Source organism: Callionymus lyra, chromosome 16 (genome assembly GCF_982586985.1).
Source record: "Callionymus lyra chromosome 16, fCalLyr1.hap1.1, whole genome shotgun sequence".
NCBI classification, from domain to species: domain Eukaryota; kingdom Metazoa; phylum Chordata; class Actinopteri; order Syngnathiformes; family Callionymidae; genus Callionymus; species Callionymus lyra.
Window position 1 is genome coordinate 6,473,751 of NC_141833.1, and position 18,486 is coordinate 6,492,236.

General features: G+C 39.3%; 3 protein-coding genes across 4 annotated transcripts; 2 read left to right on the forward strand and 1 right to left on the reverse strand.

The window, feature by feature from the left end:
• The first annotated feature begins 52 nt into the window (after window positions 1–52).
• Window positions 53–6,561, forward strand: LOC148063379 (ATP-dependent zinc metalloprotease YME1L1-like). 2 transcript variants are annotated; one of them, XM_087811358.1, is made up of 18 exons: window positions 53–187; window positions 433–561; window positions 755–932; window positions 1,001–1,093; window positions 1,804–1,880; window positions 1,960–2,125; window positions 3,193–3,267; window positions 3,343–3,513; window positions 3,587–3,739; window positions 3,816–3,948; window positions 4,054–4,116; window positions 4,188–4,300; window positions 4,859–5,014; window positions 5,074–5,225; window positions 5,301–5,427; window positions 5,694–5,767; window positions 5,856–5,942; window positions 6,027–6,561. In XM_087811358.1, exons 1-18 carry the CDS (start codon window positions 161–163, stop codon window positions 6,168–6,170), a joined length of 2,118 nt encoding a protein of 705 aa, XP_087667484.1. In that variant the 5' UTR covers window positions 53–160; the 3' UTR covers window positions 6,171–6,561. The 2 variants fall into 2 exon arrangements, with proteins under 2 accessions (XP_087667484.1, XP_087667485.1); XM_087811359.1 differs by having other exon boundaries at window positions 1,975–2,125.
• A 1,384-nt stretch (window positions 6,562–7,945) lies between these two features.
• Window positions 7,946–11,263, reverse strand: ptchd3b (patched domain containing 3b). The gene is made up of 4 exons (XM_087811756.1): window positions 10,568–11,263; window positions 10,391–10,512; window positions 10,173–10,318; window positions 7,946–9,453 (listed from the first exon to the last, which is right to left on the reverse strand). The coding sequence occupies exons 1-4, from the start codon at window positions 11,261–11,263 to the stop codon at window positions 7,946–7,948; spliced, it is 2,472 nt and encodes an 823-aa protein (XP_087667882.1).
• Window positions 11,264–12,583: 1,320 nt separating this feature from the next.
• Window positions 12,584–18,458, forward strand: LOC148063381 (ras-related protein Rab-18-B). Its single transcript, XM_087811273.1, has 7 exons — window positions 12,584–12,777; window positions 13,117–13,172; window positions 13,268–13,329; window positions 15,178–15,250; window positions 15,335–15,453; window positions 15,612–15,678; window positions 17,644–18,458. Exons 1-7 carry the CDS (start codon window positions 12,710–12,712, stop codon window positions 17,814–17,816), a joined length of 618 nt encoding a protein of 205 aa, XP_087667399.1. The 5' UTR covers window positions 12,584–12,709; the 3' UTR covers window positions 17,817–18,458.
• Window positions 18,459–18,486: the final 28 nt, after the last annotated feature.

Genomic DNA, 18,486 nt, shown 5'->3' on the forward strand with positions numbered 1-18,486 from the left:
TTCCGAACCGGTCACGTGACGTTCGCGAGGCCTCCGACGTCATCATACGTCACCACCTACGAAACGTACACACGCTTCATGAAGATCTTCCTGGATTACTTGACGCACGCTTCTTCAAAGCCTCGACACAGTCTCTGAAGCTGTTGTTGTTCCTCAAAACATGTTCTTCTTGTCAGTGCAACCACAGGTGAGGAAACAACGAGCTTGAGGGTTTGTTTTTAGCGCAGTTAGCTAACTTACCCTGATCTGTAGCTAGCTCTCAACTTAGCATCACAATACTAGCAAACCTTTCACTTTCCCTTCGTTGTGCAAGTCAACCTTTAATTGTTTTGCACGTCGTTCAGTGGACGCACTTTCTATGACTCGTGCTCTGTCAAAGTGATGCACCGTTGTTGTCAAGGTTACACACGTTTTGTGACCTTGTGTGTACAGGTGACAGTTCCACTGAGTCACCTCATCAATGCTCTGCATTCCCTGAAGCATTCACTTTGCAGTAGCAGCAATGCTGCTGTCAAAACAACCGTCAAAAAAGAACATGACAGAGAACCCCAACTCCAAGAGGTACGTATCTGTAAAGTCAGATAAGACTTTGAATGAACAAACAAATTTGTCTCCTGTTGTGTTATCAGTTTTATCTTGCCCTTTACAGTATATACTTTATTGAATATTGTTTTGATTGTTTAAATATTTGTGACCTGTGGTCTGGAAAAGCGCTATATAAATAAAAATGACTTACTTACTTACTGTTCTTCAGCACTTGTCGACCCTGCGAGAGCTCGGCTTGTCGGACCTGGGTGTGCAGCATCTGGACGAGCTGGTGGGCCGCCTGTTGCCGGGCTTGAAACCACCAGAAACGTGTCGTCGGCACGCTGATGTAACTTGCTGGAGAACTTCTCATTGTTCTTCCTACTCATTTTATGAAAATAAAAATGGTGAGAATATAACACTGTTATCTACACTAATCTATATGCTTGAATAATTTTAAGTGTTTTCGTTTCAGGTTATTCACAGAATCATGTGACTACTCCGTTCCTTTCCAGGCAGAACCTCTCCCCGCTTCAGATGGTGTGCAAGGATCTACAGCAACTTTCAGGTTTAATTCAGCTTGGAAATCAATTAATATATAATTATAAATACATTTCTTTACCAGGGCTGTCAACATCTACACGTGTAAAACATTCTACAATTAACAAATCATACCCGTTTAGAAAAATTAATACTGAATACATGTTTTGTTTTTTCCTCGCTTTGGTGTCCATAAAGTTTTTTTAAGACTTTATTGACAGCGACAACTCACAAGCTTTTATGAATGATTATGTTAGTATTTCTCTTAGAGTTGTGTCACTATGGAGCTTGGCGACTTGAGATGGTGCCTCGGAGATAACTAACATTATGAATCAAATAAAAATCAGTTTGATGTGTATAAGTTAGACGCACTGTTGATTTGGGAAGAAAACTAAAGCATTTTTTTGGGTACCTTAAATTATATAAAATATTGTAAATAAGAATGTGGGATTTAGCTACTATTGTTGGCTAAAATTGTTGGCTTGTTTGTTTGTTTTTTTGATAACTACTGGAAGGGTTTTGCTGTAATCTGATTAAGAAGTGTTTAAATGGAGACAGAACCTTTTAATGGTTATAAAGTGTAATTGCGTATAATAGGTTACACAAAACTACAGGCTCGACTACACGTGTAACAAATGGTTTAAACACCCCTAATCTATAATATAATAGAAGTTCAAGCCTTGTTTTGTGTGGTTATCATTTAGATTATAATTCCCCAGGTGTCTTTGATTTTTCCAGTGTCTGTCCAGAGACGTGGCTTTAAAACTTTACGGAACAAAACCGGACGACCTCAGGAGACACTCTCCTTCATGAAGGTAAAATATCTAGGAGGACTATCTTTGTTATCATCTCAGCATTTCCTCCTTTTACAAACCCTGTCAACAACACACCTAGACTCCATCTCTACAGGGCTTCTTGAATCGTGGGGAAATGTTCAACATGGATCGTTTTGAAAGCCTGACCAAACTCAAGAACAAAGAGTATGGGCAGCAGGATTCGTATAAGAGGGGCTTCACTGATGGTTACCTGAAGGCACAAGTGCTAAAACAACATTCTAAAAGTAAGTTAAAAGGAATTTGTTGTTGAACATTCATCTTGCCTCTTCTGTGCCTGGTCCTTGTTCCTTCCATTCATTCTATATTCAGTTTTCAAATGCAAATAATAAATAAATAAAAAAATGTGGGCCATTTTAAAAATATTCCTTTTTCACAAAAAATATTTGAAATAGAATTTGATAGCAACTTAAAAAAAAAATCGATACATTTTCGGGGAATGGCTTCAAATTTTTATGTTTCTGTTTTTAATTGATACTTAAGCAGGAAGTGCAGATTCAGTGACGTGTGTGATGTTCATGGCTAAATGACTAGTGGAATCATATATTTTAGAACTGTACACATCCTATTTCTCTTATTTATGATTATGTATCCAACAACATGGTAATAATTAACATCCTTCTTCATATTAGCATTCTGCATGCATCTAAATAATATTTACTCTGGGAAAAAAAAGTACAGCAACAATAAAAAAACCCGGTTCACTCCATGAGGTGAGAGAAAGTACTGCAATTCCACACCTGTTTTCTATGCTCGATCAGCAGCTCCAATTCTCACTAATAGATTCAAGACATTGACTGAAGAGAGAGAGTCATGCTGTATGAAAAATGTTTATGTAAAACTATATTGGAGAAATGCTGCTGAGTAACAACAACACAGAAGCGTCACTTTGTATTGGATCAGTCAAATATGTTTCCAAGTTCTCCAGTGCCTCGATTGCGAGTCAGAACATTATACACGCAAATGTATAACATCCGTGAAATTATGTTTAATTACACATGAAGGCAATCGCTGTTCTTGTAAAGGTGTTAACGATGACGTGCAGCAGGTAAATAAGTGTGAGTATAAATATTACATGATTCTGGAGACGTACATCTGTATTTTGCTCTTTAATGATTACCATGAGAAGAATCGATGTTCAGAAAAATTCCACCCTTTTCATTTTCCGGTTTGCGTTTCAAAATAAAAAATAGAATGAACGGAAATTACACAAACCATGCAAGTTCCTTTGAAACAAGTTTATCTTGAATACTTGGATGTTTGAATCACGTTATGATGTATGTTACATTTGCAGACTCTCTCTGGATTCGAAACATGCTATTTTATGCGCTGATAATAACCGGTCTGGTCGTGATCCCCCTTGTATTTGGTAAATATACTATAATGATGACAACACGTGAATAGTTTGTGTTGTTTCGAGCTGTAATCTAACCATGTTGTGCAGTGCGGTTTCAAAACACAGCAAGACACTCGGCGGTGGATCCTGTCAAAATGAAAAGTGTGACATTCGATCACGTGAAAGGAGCAGATGAAGCTAAGAACGAGCTGCAGGAGGTGGTCGAGTTCTTAAAAAAACCAAAGAAGTTTACAGTTCTCGGAGGAAAGCTTCCCAAAGGTAACAGTGTTAAAACTTGTTAAAGTTGAAAAAATGTTTCCATGTTGAACTTCCTGTTGCTTACCCCCCTCAGGCGTGTTACTCGCCGGCCCTCCCGGAACGGGGAAGACCCTTCTGGCTAAAGCTGTGGCCGGAGAAGCAGACGTACCGTTCTACTACGCGTCCGGGTCGGATTTTGACGAGTTGTGGGTTGGACTTGGAGCCAGACGCATCAGGAATCTTTTCAGTAGGACATTATTTTCAATCTGAACTGAGATTTCACGGTAGCACTTGTTTATATTTGATGTGTATGGTATTTTTAGCGGAAGCCAAAGCTAATGCACCGTGTGTCATCTTCATCGATGAGCTGGACAGTGTTGGCGGCAAAAGAATTGACTCGCCTTCACATCCTTATTCGAGACAGACCATAAATCAACTCCTGGCTGAGCTTGATGGGTAAGCATCTCATGATCCTGAAATACTTGTCTATAAATGTTGTTTTAATCAAGCGCGGGTGCATTTTAACAGGGATTATTGATTTAACTTTTTTGTTTGCAAAAGGTTTAAAGTAAACGAAGGCGTGATCGTCATCGGAGCGACCAACATCCCGGAATCTTTGGATACGTACGTTTGCTCTGGTCTCGATGATTCGACATCTTTTTATTCACGATCCTCAACGAAGCTTCATTTTGCAGAGCGCTGGTTCGCCCGGGGCGCTTCGACATGCAGGTCACTGTCCCCATGCCCGATGTGAAAGGAAGAACTGAAATCCTAGAGTTGTACCTGAGTAAGGTTAAAGCAGATTCAGGTACAGACTTTTGGGTTTAGTTTTATCATGTTTATGGTGAAAATATGGAAGTATGTCAGTCAGAATATTGAAGGATTGAATTAAAAAAAAAATGTATTACAATATTACAGTATTTTTTTTCTTACTCATAGAGTTTGATATTCAAGTTCCAGTAATTAAATTTTCTAATTTTCTAAATTCAATATTTTTTTTAATTCACAACCTTTTAAATTCAATATAAAATGTCAGTATTAAAGTGGTAACATTTTTGTATAAAATTAAAAAACATTTACAAAAACATACTACAAATAATTAAATGTTGAATCCTTTCTTCAATTATTGTAATTGGAATCAATCAAACTATAAAAAACCAAAAACAAATTGAATTTAATTATTCATAAAATAATTATATACTTAAAAAATAGAGCAATATTTAAAAAAGAAATCACATTTTTAACATTTTAACTTTAAAATTCCATCATTCCATAATTTGACGGCAATGATAAACTCCTGCGGCAAAAGTAACTTTCCATAATTTCAGTTAACAAATTTGAACCTGTGTTATTTGGCTCCATGCAGATATAGTGGCCAAAACCATCGCCCGGGGCACAGTGGGCTTCTCTGGCGCTGACCTGGAAAACCTTGTGAACCAGGCCGCCCTGAAGGCAGCAGTCGACGGGAAAAGCATCGTCTCTATGAAGGAGATGGAGTTCGCTAAAGACAAAATTCTCATGGGTGCGTGTTTTTATTTATTTTCATCATATGAGTGTCAATCATGCTTGTCGATGTTGAAGGTCCTGAAAAAAAAAGTGCGGAGATCGACGAGAAGAGTCTGCAGATCACAGCCTACCGTGAGTCCGGCCACGCCATCGTGGCCTTCTACACCAAAGACGCCCTGCCGATCCACAAAGCCACCATCATGCCTCGTGGGTCACTCCTGGGAAATGTAAACCTTCGCCTTTTTGATCATTTCAACGGACACGAGAATGTGCTTTGAATTTTCTTCTCTTCTGGATATAAGGTGTTAATGCTTTCAGAGAACGACCTCTGGGGCTGGACTCGCTCTCAGCTACTGGCTGTTATGGACATCAAAATGGGAGGACGTGTTGCCGAGGAGATGATGTTCGGCCGAGACAACATCACGACGGGTTCGGAGAACGTTGTCTTTTATGTTAATAGAACTGTGAAGCTATTAATAAGCAATCAATGAAATGATGATTCATGAATGAGCTTTAACCCTTCTCAAGATGACCCGGAGGCTCGAAAACAAATGTGTTACCTCTGGGTCAAGGTGAAATACCTCCCTGGCTTCCAGAAATACACATGCACTGGTGGATATGCACCTTGACCCTGAGATGGCAGAATGGTTAACATTTATTCTATTTTTTCCAAAGTAACAAATCCTCTCCTTCAGGGGCGTCAAGTGACTTTGATAAAGCGACAAGAATTGCTGAACAGATGGTGACAAATTTTGGAATGTGTAAAAAGGTAAGGGAACGCAATCAGATTTTAATGTGAACGTGTTCTTTATGTGTTGCGTTTAGCAAAGTTTAAATGATTTCATACGTACTTGCAGCTGGGGGTGATGACCTCCAAAGACATGACGCAGTTAAGTCCGGAGACGCAGGCCGTTGTGGAAAATGAAGTCAGAGTTTTGCTGAAGGTTTGTTCAAAAGAATTTTCTTACATCCAAACGTTACCCTTTTATATTTCCTCTACTTACCTATTTTTTTAAAATGATTGATAGGATTCATACGAGCGAGCCAAAGCCCTGCTATTGTCTCACGCTGTCGAGCACAAGAACCTGGCAGATGCCTTGCTCAAGTACGAGACTCTTAATGGCAAAGAGGTCCAGATGATCATGGAGGGAAAGACCCTGGATTCCAGATAATACAAGAGAAAACTCTCTGTGGGATGTTCCTGCTAATTTATTAGCCGCGGCATGTTTTCACAAGATGGAATGTATCGCTACGGAAACGTCGAATGGCATCGTGACGATCAAATTGTCCGATAACTTCTACTTCTACAATAAACTCTACAATCCAACAGTACTAAGATATTTTAGGATTTTAAAACCAAAAATGATTAGTTGTTGGTGTAATAGAGTGATCGAAATACCACGCTGGTCATCAAGTTGTGCTATAATCTGTTAAAATGTCCTTCATGCTGAAGAAAATTTCCCGTTACGTTTGATGTGCAGATAAAATAATTGCATACAATTCTGATTTTAAACTTATTTTATTGTTTGTGCAGATGAAATAATAAATACATTTAAACCTAGATATGGTCAACTCCCTGTCCTTCCATCAATCTCACCTCTGCTTTGTATTGAATGTTAGATAATCGTCTATATTTAATACTACTTTTATTAATAAGTACATATGATGAATACTTGATATGTTTCTATTTCCCAACCATTTTCATTTTATGTTAAAAAAAATTATGTAAAAAAATGTACATTTTACATTTCATTTCACCTAAATGCCAAATAATCCAACAAGTAAAATGATGTATTGAAATATTATAGGCTATTTATTTAGAATCCCTTATTAGTCCCGCAAGGGGAAATTCGGTAGTGCTTTTGACAGCCATTCACACATACTGATGGGAGTAGGCTGCACACCTGCGCATCTACCATCAGGAGCAATCAGGGTGAAGTGTCTTGCTCAGGGACACAACGACACAAGCTTGTCTGGAGCTGGGATTGAACCTATGTGGCTGTTGATGGCTTTTCATTTCTACTTGAACACTGTGTTCCATTTTGATCTGTTTGTACAACCTCTCACTGTTTAATATGGATTAGGATAAGGGCCAGTCAAACTGAAACCAAATTCAATTTAAGAATTTAGAGTTTTTAAGTGAGAATTCACAAATAATACTTTATATTACTAAATTTTGACTTTAAATGACTTCTGAGATTTGACTCTGAGATCCAATTTGGTGTGTTATATTATACTACTTAAAAGTTTTACTAGATTTTTTTTGCAGATGAAATAAATAAACACAAACCTAAATATGCTTTTTTCTTCAATTACTATTTAATGCACATTAATTGTTAAATAATATGCTACGATTAATACTACCTTTAATTTTTTTTACAAGTGAGTTCAATAAATGCTATGTATAATGTATTATTTCTCAACCTATTCCATTTTGTAGACATTTTTCCATTTTATGTTAACACAATTTTTTTCTTTTTTCAATTTCATTATGATGATGCGCACTTTTTTTTTTTTTTTAATTTAGTAATAAGCTTTGAAAAAAGCTTTATTTGTTTTCCTTTTTTTTTTAAAAAAAAAACCATGACATTAGAAAACCCCTTAATTATTGGTTTCATTACTTCAGGTTCTAGGATTGGTGCTGCCCTATAACCGCTTAGCGATTGCTATTTGCAGGGCCTCGAGGATAAACCAATAGCGAAGCGGACAGAGGGTGAAGCACCAAAAGAAGTAGAACTTTAATAATGCGACCATCATTAAAATTGATAAGTGGCCGCAAATGGCCCTAGATCCCCCTGCCTTACATCATATTTATTTTGACCAGTTCACAACAGAGATAATTCGTTAATGTCAATATAATCATTAGCGCTTTTATTCTTAATGCAGTATTGATTTTTAGCATTTATGCTAGACTTCAGCTAGCATACTGATAAGGCATGTTTTATAATCAAAATAACTTCCAGAAGGCTCCAATTAGAGTGAGAAACACAGGGATGAACACTAAACCGTGGAGCATTCCGCACGTCATCACAAGAAAGACGATTTTAAAAAAGGTTCTGAATATGTAGCTGCCTGACATCGACAGAACCACCACTCCCAAAACGGTGGACAACGCTCCTTGAAGTATGGGATACCCCAGATGAGACAGAGCGTCCATGGCTTTCTTGTTGACATCTACCCTCGGGCTGGAGACGAAAGCGTAGGACACGTGCGCCGAGAAGTCCACGGAGAAACCGACACACATGATCAGGTTGATCATGGAAATGGAATCCAGGTCGACGTCCCAGAGCGACATGAATCCCGTCACGCCGACGATGACGGAGCACACGGCGAACGCTACCCAGAGCGAACATACGGGATCTGGGATCAGCAGCAGGGACACGACGAGCATCACAAACACCGAGACGAAAATGGTTTGAGCGATGTTGTCAATGATAACCGTGTACTGGTCGAGATATATAAAAGCAGGATGATAGACCGAAACGTCAACTTCACATTCTTCAGCTGTCTTTCTAAGACCGATCATCATGTCCTTTGTTGTTTCTCTGTTCAGCAACTGGATAAAAAAGCGCCACGACCGCAAAGTATCGCCTTCAGTCCAGTTTACATCTTGCCGAAACTGACTGTTGTGATCCAAGAATTTCCTCAGACTTGTTCCAAAAGTCTCCTCAGAACTGTTTTGGGTTTCATTCATGTGGTCTTGGAAGGAGAAAAACCAACCATAAGTACTGTTGACGTAGTCTAGATTCTGGAATCTGGAGATGCAGGACAGCGTATTGTTCCGTTCATCCCACAGCGAGAGCGGCTGCTTCACCGCCACCATTACGTTGTAGCTGTATTCGGAAAAGTACTGGGTCTGGTTGCGGTAATAATCTCCTAGGTAGGAATCATCCAAAGCCAGATTCTTCACATCCAGTCCTTCTTTTAGGGAAGCGCAGCCGTAGATACTTACCGCCAGGTACAGACAGTAGACCAGGATCACGGCTGCTTTTGTGAATTTATGAGTCAGAAACGGTCCGTACAGCCGCTCGAAGAACTGACTCACGTACGCCGATTCTTCTGTATCCGTGATACGATCGTAGCTTCCTCCGACGCAGCACATTTTGAAGGTTTTAGAATCGGTGTTGACCGTGTCCTCTGGGATTTTGGCGCAGGTGAACCAGTGCTTGTTCTGGAATTCTCGCTCGCCGTTCAGGGCCAGACAGGCGCCCAGGAAGGTGAGACAGTACAGGTAGCAGAAGCAGACGGAGACACCGGCGTACAGGCAGAAGGATCTGACCGAAGCGAAGGACGAGCTGCAGCCCAGGAAGAGGGCCAGGGCGTTGGTCAGCGTGGTGATGGAGATGGAGACCGCGGAGTCGCGGTAGGTGTGAGCCAGTCGGTCGGGGACGCCGGACAGGACCCGGGTCCTCTGCCAGCAGGAAACCATGATGAACATGTCGTCCAGTCCAACACCTGGATAAACAAGGTTGGTTTACTCGTTCTCTGAGACTCATAACCCCTGGATGACCTTTGATGCTTGTTGTGTTGCAAACAGTTTTGGTCAGATTTTTTTTATTTTTTATGTTTAATTCAACTTCTAACTACTGTACTTTATAAGTCAGCGGCTCTTTGACTCCATGTATGAGGCCCTAAACCATAAAACTGATCATGTAGAAATGTTATTGAGAGCGTTTTTTTAGGGTCATTATTGATTACTAGTTCATCTCTAAACACAAGTAGGTGCAGTTTGTTTTTTTTGCATGGTAACGTTAAGTGTCCAGAAATTAGGCTTAAAATAAAATGTGTTTTCATAAAATCCAACACAATATATTCAGTGAGACAATTTGCAGGAAAAGGGAGAAAAAAATATATTTTAACAAATCGTCAAAGTAAAGTGAATTATTATTTAAATTCACAAGTAAAAACAGTCTCAATCTAATACTATTGCTTCTTTACAGACAGATCGGAAAAAAAGGTTTTCATTTTCAGCATCAGTAAAGTAGCTTTTGGACGCCATTTCTAGGAGGGAACTTTTCTAAAGAAACTAATATGGTGTTTCCTTCACATTCACAATATTTAACTCATTAACAGGGCTGTGTCAAATCTGATGGTGGACTGCAAAAAATGTCCAACCCTAGCTTTGTATGGAAAGATTTTGCTTAAAAACAACAACATAATATATATAAACATACCCAAAATCATGAAAGGACAGGAAGCGACCGGTATAACAAAAGGTTGTCCCAGCAACAGTAACGCTCCGAAGCCGCTCAGGACTGCCAGACCGGTGGACAACACCCCACAACAAGCCACCCACACCTTCGTCCGCACGTTGTCCAGCCTTAAAAAAAAGAAACATATTTAATCCATAGTACTTATTAGTCGTGTTTTAACAGGTGGTGCGTTCACTGACCTCCAGCTTGACAGGATGGAAAATGAGATGACGAGGCCGTAGGTGACGGAGAACAAGCTGAGGACTGAGGACGGGGTCTTCTCAAACTCCCACTGCATGGACATTGACGTTGAGTATGAAACCTGCAACGACGAATCCAGTTAGAATTTCCTTTGAGAAGGATTTAAAAGACGTTACCTTCAAGTGAAACGCGGATTGATTAGAAGCTAAATCGATAAAACTTTTCAACCACGAATCTCTCCGATTCTCATCCACTTCTTTTAAGTAGTAACGTAGCTGCACGGCTTCTGCTTCCACCGAGTCATTGACGTGTACGCCTCCTAAACTCAGATGTAAGGGAGCGTCACGGAACCAGGGGTACGTGAGGTTGACCTTGTGGATGTTGCTCGCTCTGTGTTCTAATATCTCCAGGAGGTCGTTGGCGTAGCAGGATCCCATCACTCCCGCACAGACGTCCTTGTAGCTGAAGAAGCTCTGGTTAAACTCCACCAGCATCGATCTGACTTTAAAGTCCAAGTCCAGGATTTCCTGGAGCATCTCCCGCGACAGGACGTTCCCGTCTGTCGAAGCGATGAGGGTCGCGTAGTTCCCGGTAGTGCTCAACCTCAAACTGGAGAACATGGAGTGGTTGACCGGGAAAGTTTCCTGGATGTACTTCCTCTCCATCTTGGCCTGTCCGTTGAGGGGAGTGAACTGATCCTCGATGTTGTTGGACATTCGCTCCTGAAGGAAATAAAATCCACTTCCCAGACCTGCGGAAACGACAAGAGGGGTGAACAGGAACCAACAAGGATGAAACCCAACGAAGGCGCCGATGATCTCGAAACCGAGACGAAGACGTCTCTCTATGCAGTCCATGTAGCATCGAGACATTGTTGGTTCGGCCTTGCTCAAGAGCAGCAGTGGGGTTGCTGCGACTTTTAAAGCCAGTTTTAACAATGGAAGGGGAAGGTTTTGGGGGGATGACTCAATGGGCTCTTTGAGGACCAGCAGGGATAGTATGGCTCAGTGGTTTCACCTCAGTGGTCGGTTCTGTTGCTGACCCAAGAGCGTTACACCCTCAGGTGATTCCTCTTCCTGCTTCATTGGTGACTGAACAAAGCTGCTTTCATTGATTGTAACAATTGTGTTTCATTTAGAAATTGATACGTTACAAACTGCAAAGGAAATTTACTTAAATATACAAAAATATTTAAGAGAAAATAAAATATTGAGTTGTAAGAATTCATACATACGAGTATGTGGTCAATAAGTACAAGGTGATATGAATTAATTACATTATAAACTAAATTATTAAGAAATGAACCATGGAACAAATTTGTATTTCTCTCAATTCGCCTTTGGGTAATTATTTTAAAAAGGAATCTTACTTTTCAGACTTATAATTGATTGACTGATGCATATTTATTCTTCCTACATTGGTTAAATTTGTGTAGTACAACATGGATACACATTATATCAAGACAAACAGTACACATATTGAAAGAAATAACAATAAATAAATCACAAAATGAACACAATAATACATCAAATGATGATAAATATATCAACTATGATGACAAGTAGTACAAGTGGATACACAATATACTGATATACCATAAATCTAAACAGTGATCATATTCATATTACATTGCTCTTCATTTCATCATCACTTACTTTCAGTTATATATTAACGTTATTTTTGCCTCTCTTCTATATAAATAATAATAATATTATTATTAATAATAATGTTAATAATTACCTAAACATTTTTTTGTGTATAATTACTATAGCAATCACAATGCTTATGTTATTATATTTTCACATTTTACATAATACTTGTTAATTTCTATTCTTATTTCTCTTTTTAAAAAATAACCATACATTTACCTAATTTTAAAAATATTTTTATATCTTATTCTATCTTTTTTATTTTATTTTATTTACTAAATTCTCCAATTATAGATCTTCTTGATAAAGTGTATCTTGACAATGCATCCTTATTCATGCTCTTGGTGACGTCATAAATATAAATAATCAATTGCGATTTAAAGTGAAATGAATAAAGACTTAAATTAATCGAATGAAAGGTTTTTATGCTGACACACAAAAGACATTGAAAGGACAAAAGAAAATATATATTGTCCTCGATTGAGTTTTACTTTTAATTTAATTTTTATTTCTAACAATCGTGACGTCATGTTGTGCCGGCAGGGCGGAAGTAGTGCAAAGAGCTGGCTGTCACCGGAGCTGATAGCATCTCGCAGCTTCGAAAACAAGTGATATTTCAAGGATAAAACGGTGGATTTGCGTCGCTGAATTAACACATTTTACAATAACATGGACGAGGACGTGTTGACGACGCTAAAGCTGCTAATAATCGGGGAAAGCGGAGTCGGAAAGTCCAGGTTTGTTGCTTCTTTCTAGCAAGTTGTGCTAGCTAAGCTAGCATCTTAATGTTGACATTCCTCTCGTTGCGTAAGATGATCCCACAGTGTGTGGCTGAGCTGTTATTCTCCGCTGGAGGAAAGTGTCTTTGTTTAAAAATATATATATATATACATATATATATATACAAGAACTGATCAAACATCTTGTTGATGAATCTACCACAGGTTTTCTGTCACCATAAGGAACGTCTGGTCTATACGCAGAAGACAACACACCTTCTGTTGACTTGTTTAGCTGCTGTAAAGTTGTAAAACTTCCTTTAACTTTCGTGTTTTTTTTGTTGTTCTTTCTGTCAGTTTGCTGCTGAGATTTACGGAAGACACATTTGATCCAGAACAAACGGCAACTATAGGTAACACCTTATAATGCATTTACTAATATAATCTTTTTTTCAAGTCTTTAAAAACGTCATTTTTTAAATCCTTCTAATGTGTCTTGAATAACCAGGTGTGGACTTTAAGGTGAAAACCCTCGCGATAGACGGAAACAAAGCAAAACTTGCGATCTGGGTAAGTTTGTTGTTGCTGGTTCTGTTGTTTTGACTTGAAATGTTATCCTTTGTGGCCACCTGATGGCGCCCTTTCCTTTTTTTGAACAGTCAGTAAGTCGACATAAACAATTGATTCATCAACTTAAAAAAACAGTGGCTGGTCCTAGGCCAGCATTGACGTCATACTTGTTCCAACCATAATGATACCATAATAGCATCAATGTGTCACCACGGCTGGACACGGATTCACTCGTCACATATTCCATAATACCAGCAACACTTCATTTCCGGAGCAAATCGATCGATAAGAACATCCACCAATAATGGTATAAGAATTTAGGAAAACAGATTAATCTGCAAAAACCCTCAAATAAAATTTGATTTCCATCAAATGTGTATGAGTTCAAAAAAAGTTTGTCCAATAAAATGTGCATTATCGCCATTTCATATGAGACACCAACAAAACCAACGATGCATTAAAAATGAAACTTTTTGTTCATTTATTAACTTTCCCACTACCAGTTAAATACAATCACTGGTTATAATATTGTAATAATGTATAAATGTGTTCAACCTGTGGCGAGGTTTTTCATAAATGGCAAGTTTAAGCTTGGTTGTTGTGTTACATTCAATATTGGACCCGATAGAACCAGAGCTGCACAAACTTCTTTTGTATGTGTTTAACTGAGTAATCTTTGTATCATTTTTTACAAATATTTGATCTGAAGATTCATGGTTTATTATTTGCATTGTTAGTTTAAACTTGCTCTATACAGAAAAAACACATTATTTGCAATTGTTTTGGTTAAAATAAAAGAGCGAAATAAATCAAACATGTAGATGCAGTTCCACCACAGTATTTACATTATAAATCAAATTGGATCAGAATTTTTATTTATTTATTTTGTTTCCTCTGATTGATTTCTGACGAAATAAAACAGATACAACAAACAATACAAATAAAATCTCTCCACTCACCAACAGAACCTCCTTATCATCACCTACTTTATCACTTTCCATCCTTCTTCCTTTTTCTCAAGAAGACCTGAATGTTTCTATTGTACAGTTTATCTATTGGGTGCATGTTAGCGCAGTAGTTAGTGCGATGGCTTTACAGCAAGAAGGTTGCCGGTTTGCTTCCAGGCCTGGAGGGAGTCAACTTGTGACCTTTCTGTGTAAACTTTGTATGTTCTCTGAGTGTTGCGCGGGTTTATTCCGGTTTTCTCCCACTGTCCAAAACATACAGAGGTTGATTTGGAACTTGGGGAAGTTGTCCTTACAAACGAGTGTTTGTGAATGGTTTGTGTTGCCTGCAACAGACTGGCGTCTTGTCCAGGGTGTCCTCCGTCTCTCACCCAAAGAAACTGGGATGGAGCTACTGCCATAAGGGATTAAGCGGGAAAGAAGATGAATGAAGGAGTTTATTTATGTTCTTTAAGTCATCCAGTATTTTTTACAACAAATCTATCAGCTCTCCTGCTTTAGCAACGGTTTATATTTTGAAAATCAAATCTCACATTAGTTTTTTGGGCTCTGGGTCACCTTGACCCTGAGCTAAAACAAGGGTTAAAGCTCACGGAACGCCAGCTGCTGGCCTACCACGTGATGTCAGCGACATTACTAGCTGGCAGAAACATGATTGGATAAAAGCTGAACCATCACGTTTGACATCGGAAACAGCGCTTCCACGTGGATAGAATATGACATTACATGCAACATACATTTCCTTTACTGAGTATGTTTAGGCCAGAAGAGAATAACTTGCTGTCCACTGGAATTACTGTTACACCTTATTGTGATCTTGTTTAAAATGTCAAAGATTAAAAAAGGAAATACAACTCCTTATATTTCCCCTCCATGTGAACAGGACACAGCTGGTCAAGAAAGATTTCGAACCCTGACGCCCAGCTACTACCGCGGTGCACAGGGGGTCATACTTGGTAAGGATGTGCTCCAAACAACCAGGCAAATGTTCCAAATGTTTAGAAACAACAATAAAAGTTTTGACTTCCTGTTTCCTTCAGTGTATGACGTCACGAAACGCGACACGTTTACCAAGCTGGAGAATTGGTTGAATGAACTGGAAACCTACACAACCCGTAACGATATTGTTAAAATGCTGGTCGGGAACAAGATCGATAAGGTAAGTTTGCCAGTTTAAAACAGTGGTTCCTGAACTACAACCCGCCTCCACATTTGGCCCCCAAACAATACCAGAGACTCATTTATTTTAATGATTATAGTACAACCCATTAGCTATCATGATTTGGATCCTTATTGATAGAAATGTAATCATTCCAGGACGACCGTGAAGTGGACAGAAATGAAGGTCTGAAATTCGCAAGGAAACATTCAATGCTGTTCATTGGTGAGTAGAAACTAGAACCTGAATATCTTGATCCAAGCTTCCGTTGCTTGTCGAGTGCTGAGCTTGAAAGGAATATATATGTTTTCAAGTCTGTGGGTCAAGGTGAACGACCTCCCTGGCTTCAGGAAATGCATATGCAGTGGTCGTTCACCTTGACCCGAAGACAACACAAGGGATACCACAAACACATTTGTTTTCAGGCCTTCTGGGTCACCGTGACCCTGAGACAACACAAGAGATACCACAAACACTTTTGTTTTCGGGCCTTCTGGGTCACCGTGACCCTGAGACAACACAAGGGATACCCCAAACACATTTGTTGTCAGGCCTTCTTGGTCACCGTGACCTTGAGACAACACAAGTGATACCACAAACACATTTGTTTTAGGGCCTTCCGGGTCACTGTGACCCTGAGACAACACAAGTGACACCACAAACACATTTTTTGTCGGGCCTTCTTGGTCACTGTGACCCTGAGACAACACAAGTGATACCCCAAACACATTTGTTTTTGGGCCTTCTGGGTCACCCTGACCCTGAGACAACACAAGGGATACCCCAAACACATTTGTTGTCGGGCCTTCTTGGTCACCATGACCCTGAGACAACACAAGGGATACCCCAAACACATTTGTTTTGGGCCTTCTGGGTCACCGTGACTCAGAGATAACACAAGTGATAACCCAAACACATTTGTTGTCCGACCTTCTGGGTCACCGTGACCCTGAGATAACACAATGGTTAATATGAGATTTAATCACAGTAAATAACATGTTTTCTCTGTGGATAAATCATAACTACTCTGTGTTCAGTAGAGCTAGCGTCTGTACCTCTGACAGCGTTGGAACATGAAGACGTGAAGTGACAGCTCGTTTAAGACAATAAAAGCATGTAATATGTGCTGCAGTCGTCCAACATCACTGTCACACAGAGACGTGTAATTACGTCGTTGGAACGAAGCGAAACATCACTGCATTCAATTTGGCATTTGCCAGTCCGGACTGACGGAGCAGCAGAACTAGATTATGATAGTCATCTAGCGAGTCCATGTCTGCACGTTTCACAGATTCACATCTCTGATTCGGGCCCTCGCGCTGAAATTAGGTTAAGTTCCTCCGCGGACTTTCCATTTTAGCAATGGGTTTGGAGAAAGTCGGGGCGACGATATGATATGGATGTTGATGTCTTCTTCTGCTGCTGCTACGTCCAGTCAGTTATGATCTTTATATTGAGTTTTTGAATATGTTTGCGTCTGTTTTTGTCCTGATTATATATATTTGTGTACATGTTTTTGAGTATCTGTAAATTGTCCTTTTATATACGTTTGTGTGCATGTTTTTGTCTTTTTATACATGTTTTTGTCTTTTTACATGTTTCTATGTCTTTTTTTGTCTTTTTATGGACCGTTTTTGACTTTTTATATAAGTTTGTGTGTCTGTTTTTGTCTTTTTATATATGCTTGTGTGTCTATATTCAGTTTTTATATACGTGTGTGTCTGTTTTGTGTTTTATATTTGTTTGTTGTCTAATTTTGTGTTTTTGTTTTGTTTATATATGCTTGTTTGTCTTTATGTGTTTCCGTATGATGTATTTGTGTGCTTTTATTTGTAATTGTGTTGTTCAAATATATGTGTGTCTATTTTTCTTTTTTTCTTGTGAGTGTGTGTTTAACGTACATGTGTCTACCTTTGTCCATTCTATGTTTTGTTTGACATTGTGTGTGTTTTTATTTCACATTTGTCTATATTTTTTGTATTCTATAAGTAAGCATTGTGTGCTTTTAAATACGCTTTAGCTTTAATTCTTCTGAATATTTTCAGTTTTTGACTGGATTTCAAAATTTTAGATTTTTCAAGTCAATCCAAACTCACAATTTCATTCTGCATCCTCGTGTGTTTCATGAGCATATTTGAACATACAGTACATGTGTCATGATTGACCGACGACGTCTCCGTTCTCGTGCAGAGGCCAGTGCAAAGACCAAAGATGGCGTCCAGTGTGCATTCGAAGAACTAGTGGAGAAGATCCTCCAGACTCCAGGACTGTGGGAGAGCGACAACCCGGGTCAGAAGGTCCGTCTCGGCGACCAGGACACGAGCGGCGGCCGAGCCTGCGGAGGTTACTGCTCCATTCCTTAAAAACCCATCCACGACAACTCGACAGGAAAAGAATACAGACCGGAGACGGAAGGACGCGTCAGAACTTCTTCTGTTCAATAGACTTTTGCTGTTTGCACATTCAAGTCCCACCATCTCCTGTCACTCTCTTCTCTCAGCAGGATTTCCTCACGGAAGGTTCTGAATCGCTAGTTTGCTGTCGCACAATCTGTGGCTCGAGTTTAATTCCTTTTATTCACATTTTAGTGCCTCTTACATGAAGAAAGTTACAGTAAATTAAGATTCAATCCAACACTTTCATCCTCGGCGATAGCTTTATGACACTAATACGTTACTGACGCCATCATTCTTCTTTTTAATTCATCTTCTTTTAAAGGCATTACCGATTTAAAAATATGTATTAACGCTTCACTGGCTTTCCTCGAACAGAGCTTCCGATTTGTCCCATGTCCAGTCCCATCGTCTTTAGCGACGTTTTTTAATCGTCGATAGTCCCGTAGGCTTATCTGTTTTGCTGACTTTGGTACATTCCCAGGAGTCAACAGTAGTTTGTTCCTCCTCATAATCTACGGGAAACTGTCTCTGCCTTAAAACCACGACTGTCACTGTAGTCCGCTGCAGTTTTTCTGTTGTTTTCAAGCTGAAATAAAACGATGAAGACGACGACGTCTTCTCTGTGGACTCTTCTCGT

Bases quoted from the DNA above. Each gene is read 5' to 3' on its own strand.
- LOC148063379 (XM_087811358.1), top strand. From the start codon at position 161: ATGTTCTTCTTGTCAGTGCAACCACAG. The intron at 3,949-4,053 runs GTAAGCATCTCA...TGTTTGCAAAAG, and splicing joins CTCCTGGCTGAGCTTGATGG to GTTTAAAGTAAACGAAGGCG. The intron at 4,301-4,858 runs GTACAGACTTTT...GGCTCCATGCAG, and splicing joins TAAGGTTAAAGCAGATTCAG to ATATAGTGGCCAAAACCATC.
- ptchd3b (XM_087811756.1), bottom strand. From the start codon at position 11,263: ATGTCTCGATGCTACATGGACTGCATAGAGAGACGTCTTCGTCTCGGT. The intron at 10,513-10,567 runs GTAACGTCTTTT...TCGTCGTTGCAG, and splicing joins AATCCGCGTTTCACTTGAAG to GTTTCATACTCAACGTCAAT. The intron at 9,454-10,172 runs GTATGTTTATAT...TTGTTTATCCAG, and splicing joins CTGTCCTTTCATGATTTTGG to GTGTTGGACTGGACGACATG.
- LOC148063381 (XM_087811273.1), top strand. From the start codon at position 12,710: ATGGACGAGGACGTGTTGACGACGCTAAAGCTGCTAATAATCGGGGAA. The intron at 15,251-15,334 runs GTAAGGATGTGC...TGTTTCCTTCAG, and splicing joins TGCACAGGGGGTCATACTTG to TGTATGACGTCACGAAACGC. The intron at 15,454-15,611 runs GTAAGTTTGCCA...TAATCATTCCAG, and splicing joins TCGGGAACAAGATCGATAAG to GACGACCGTGAAGTGGACAG.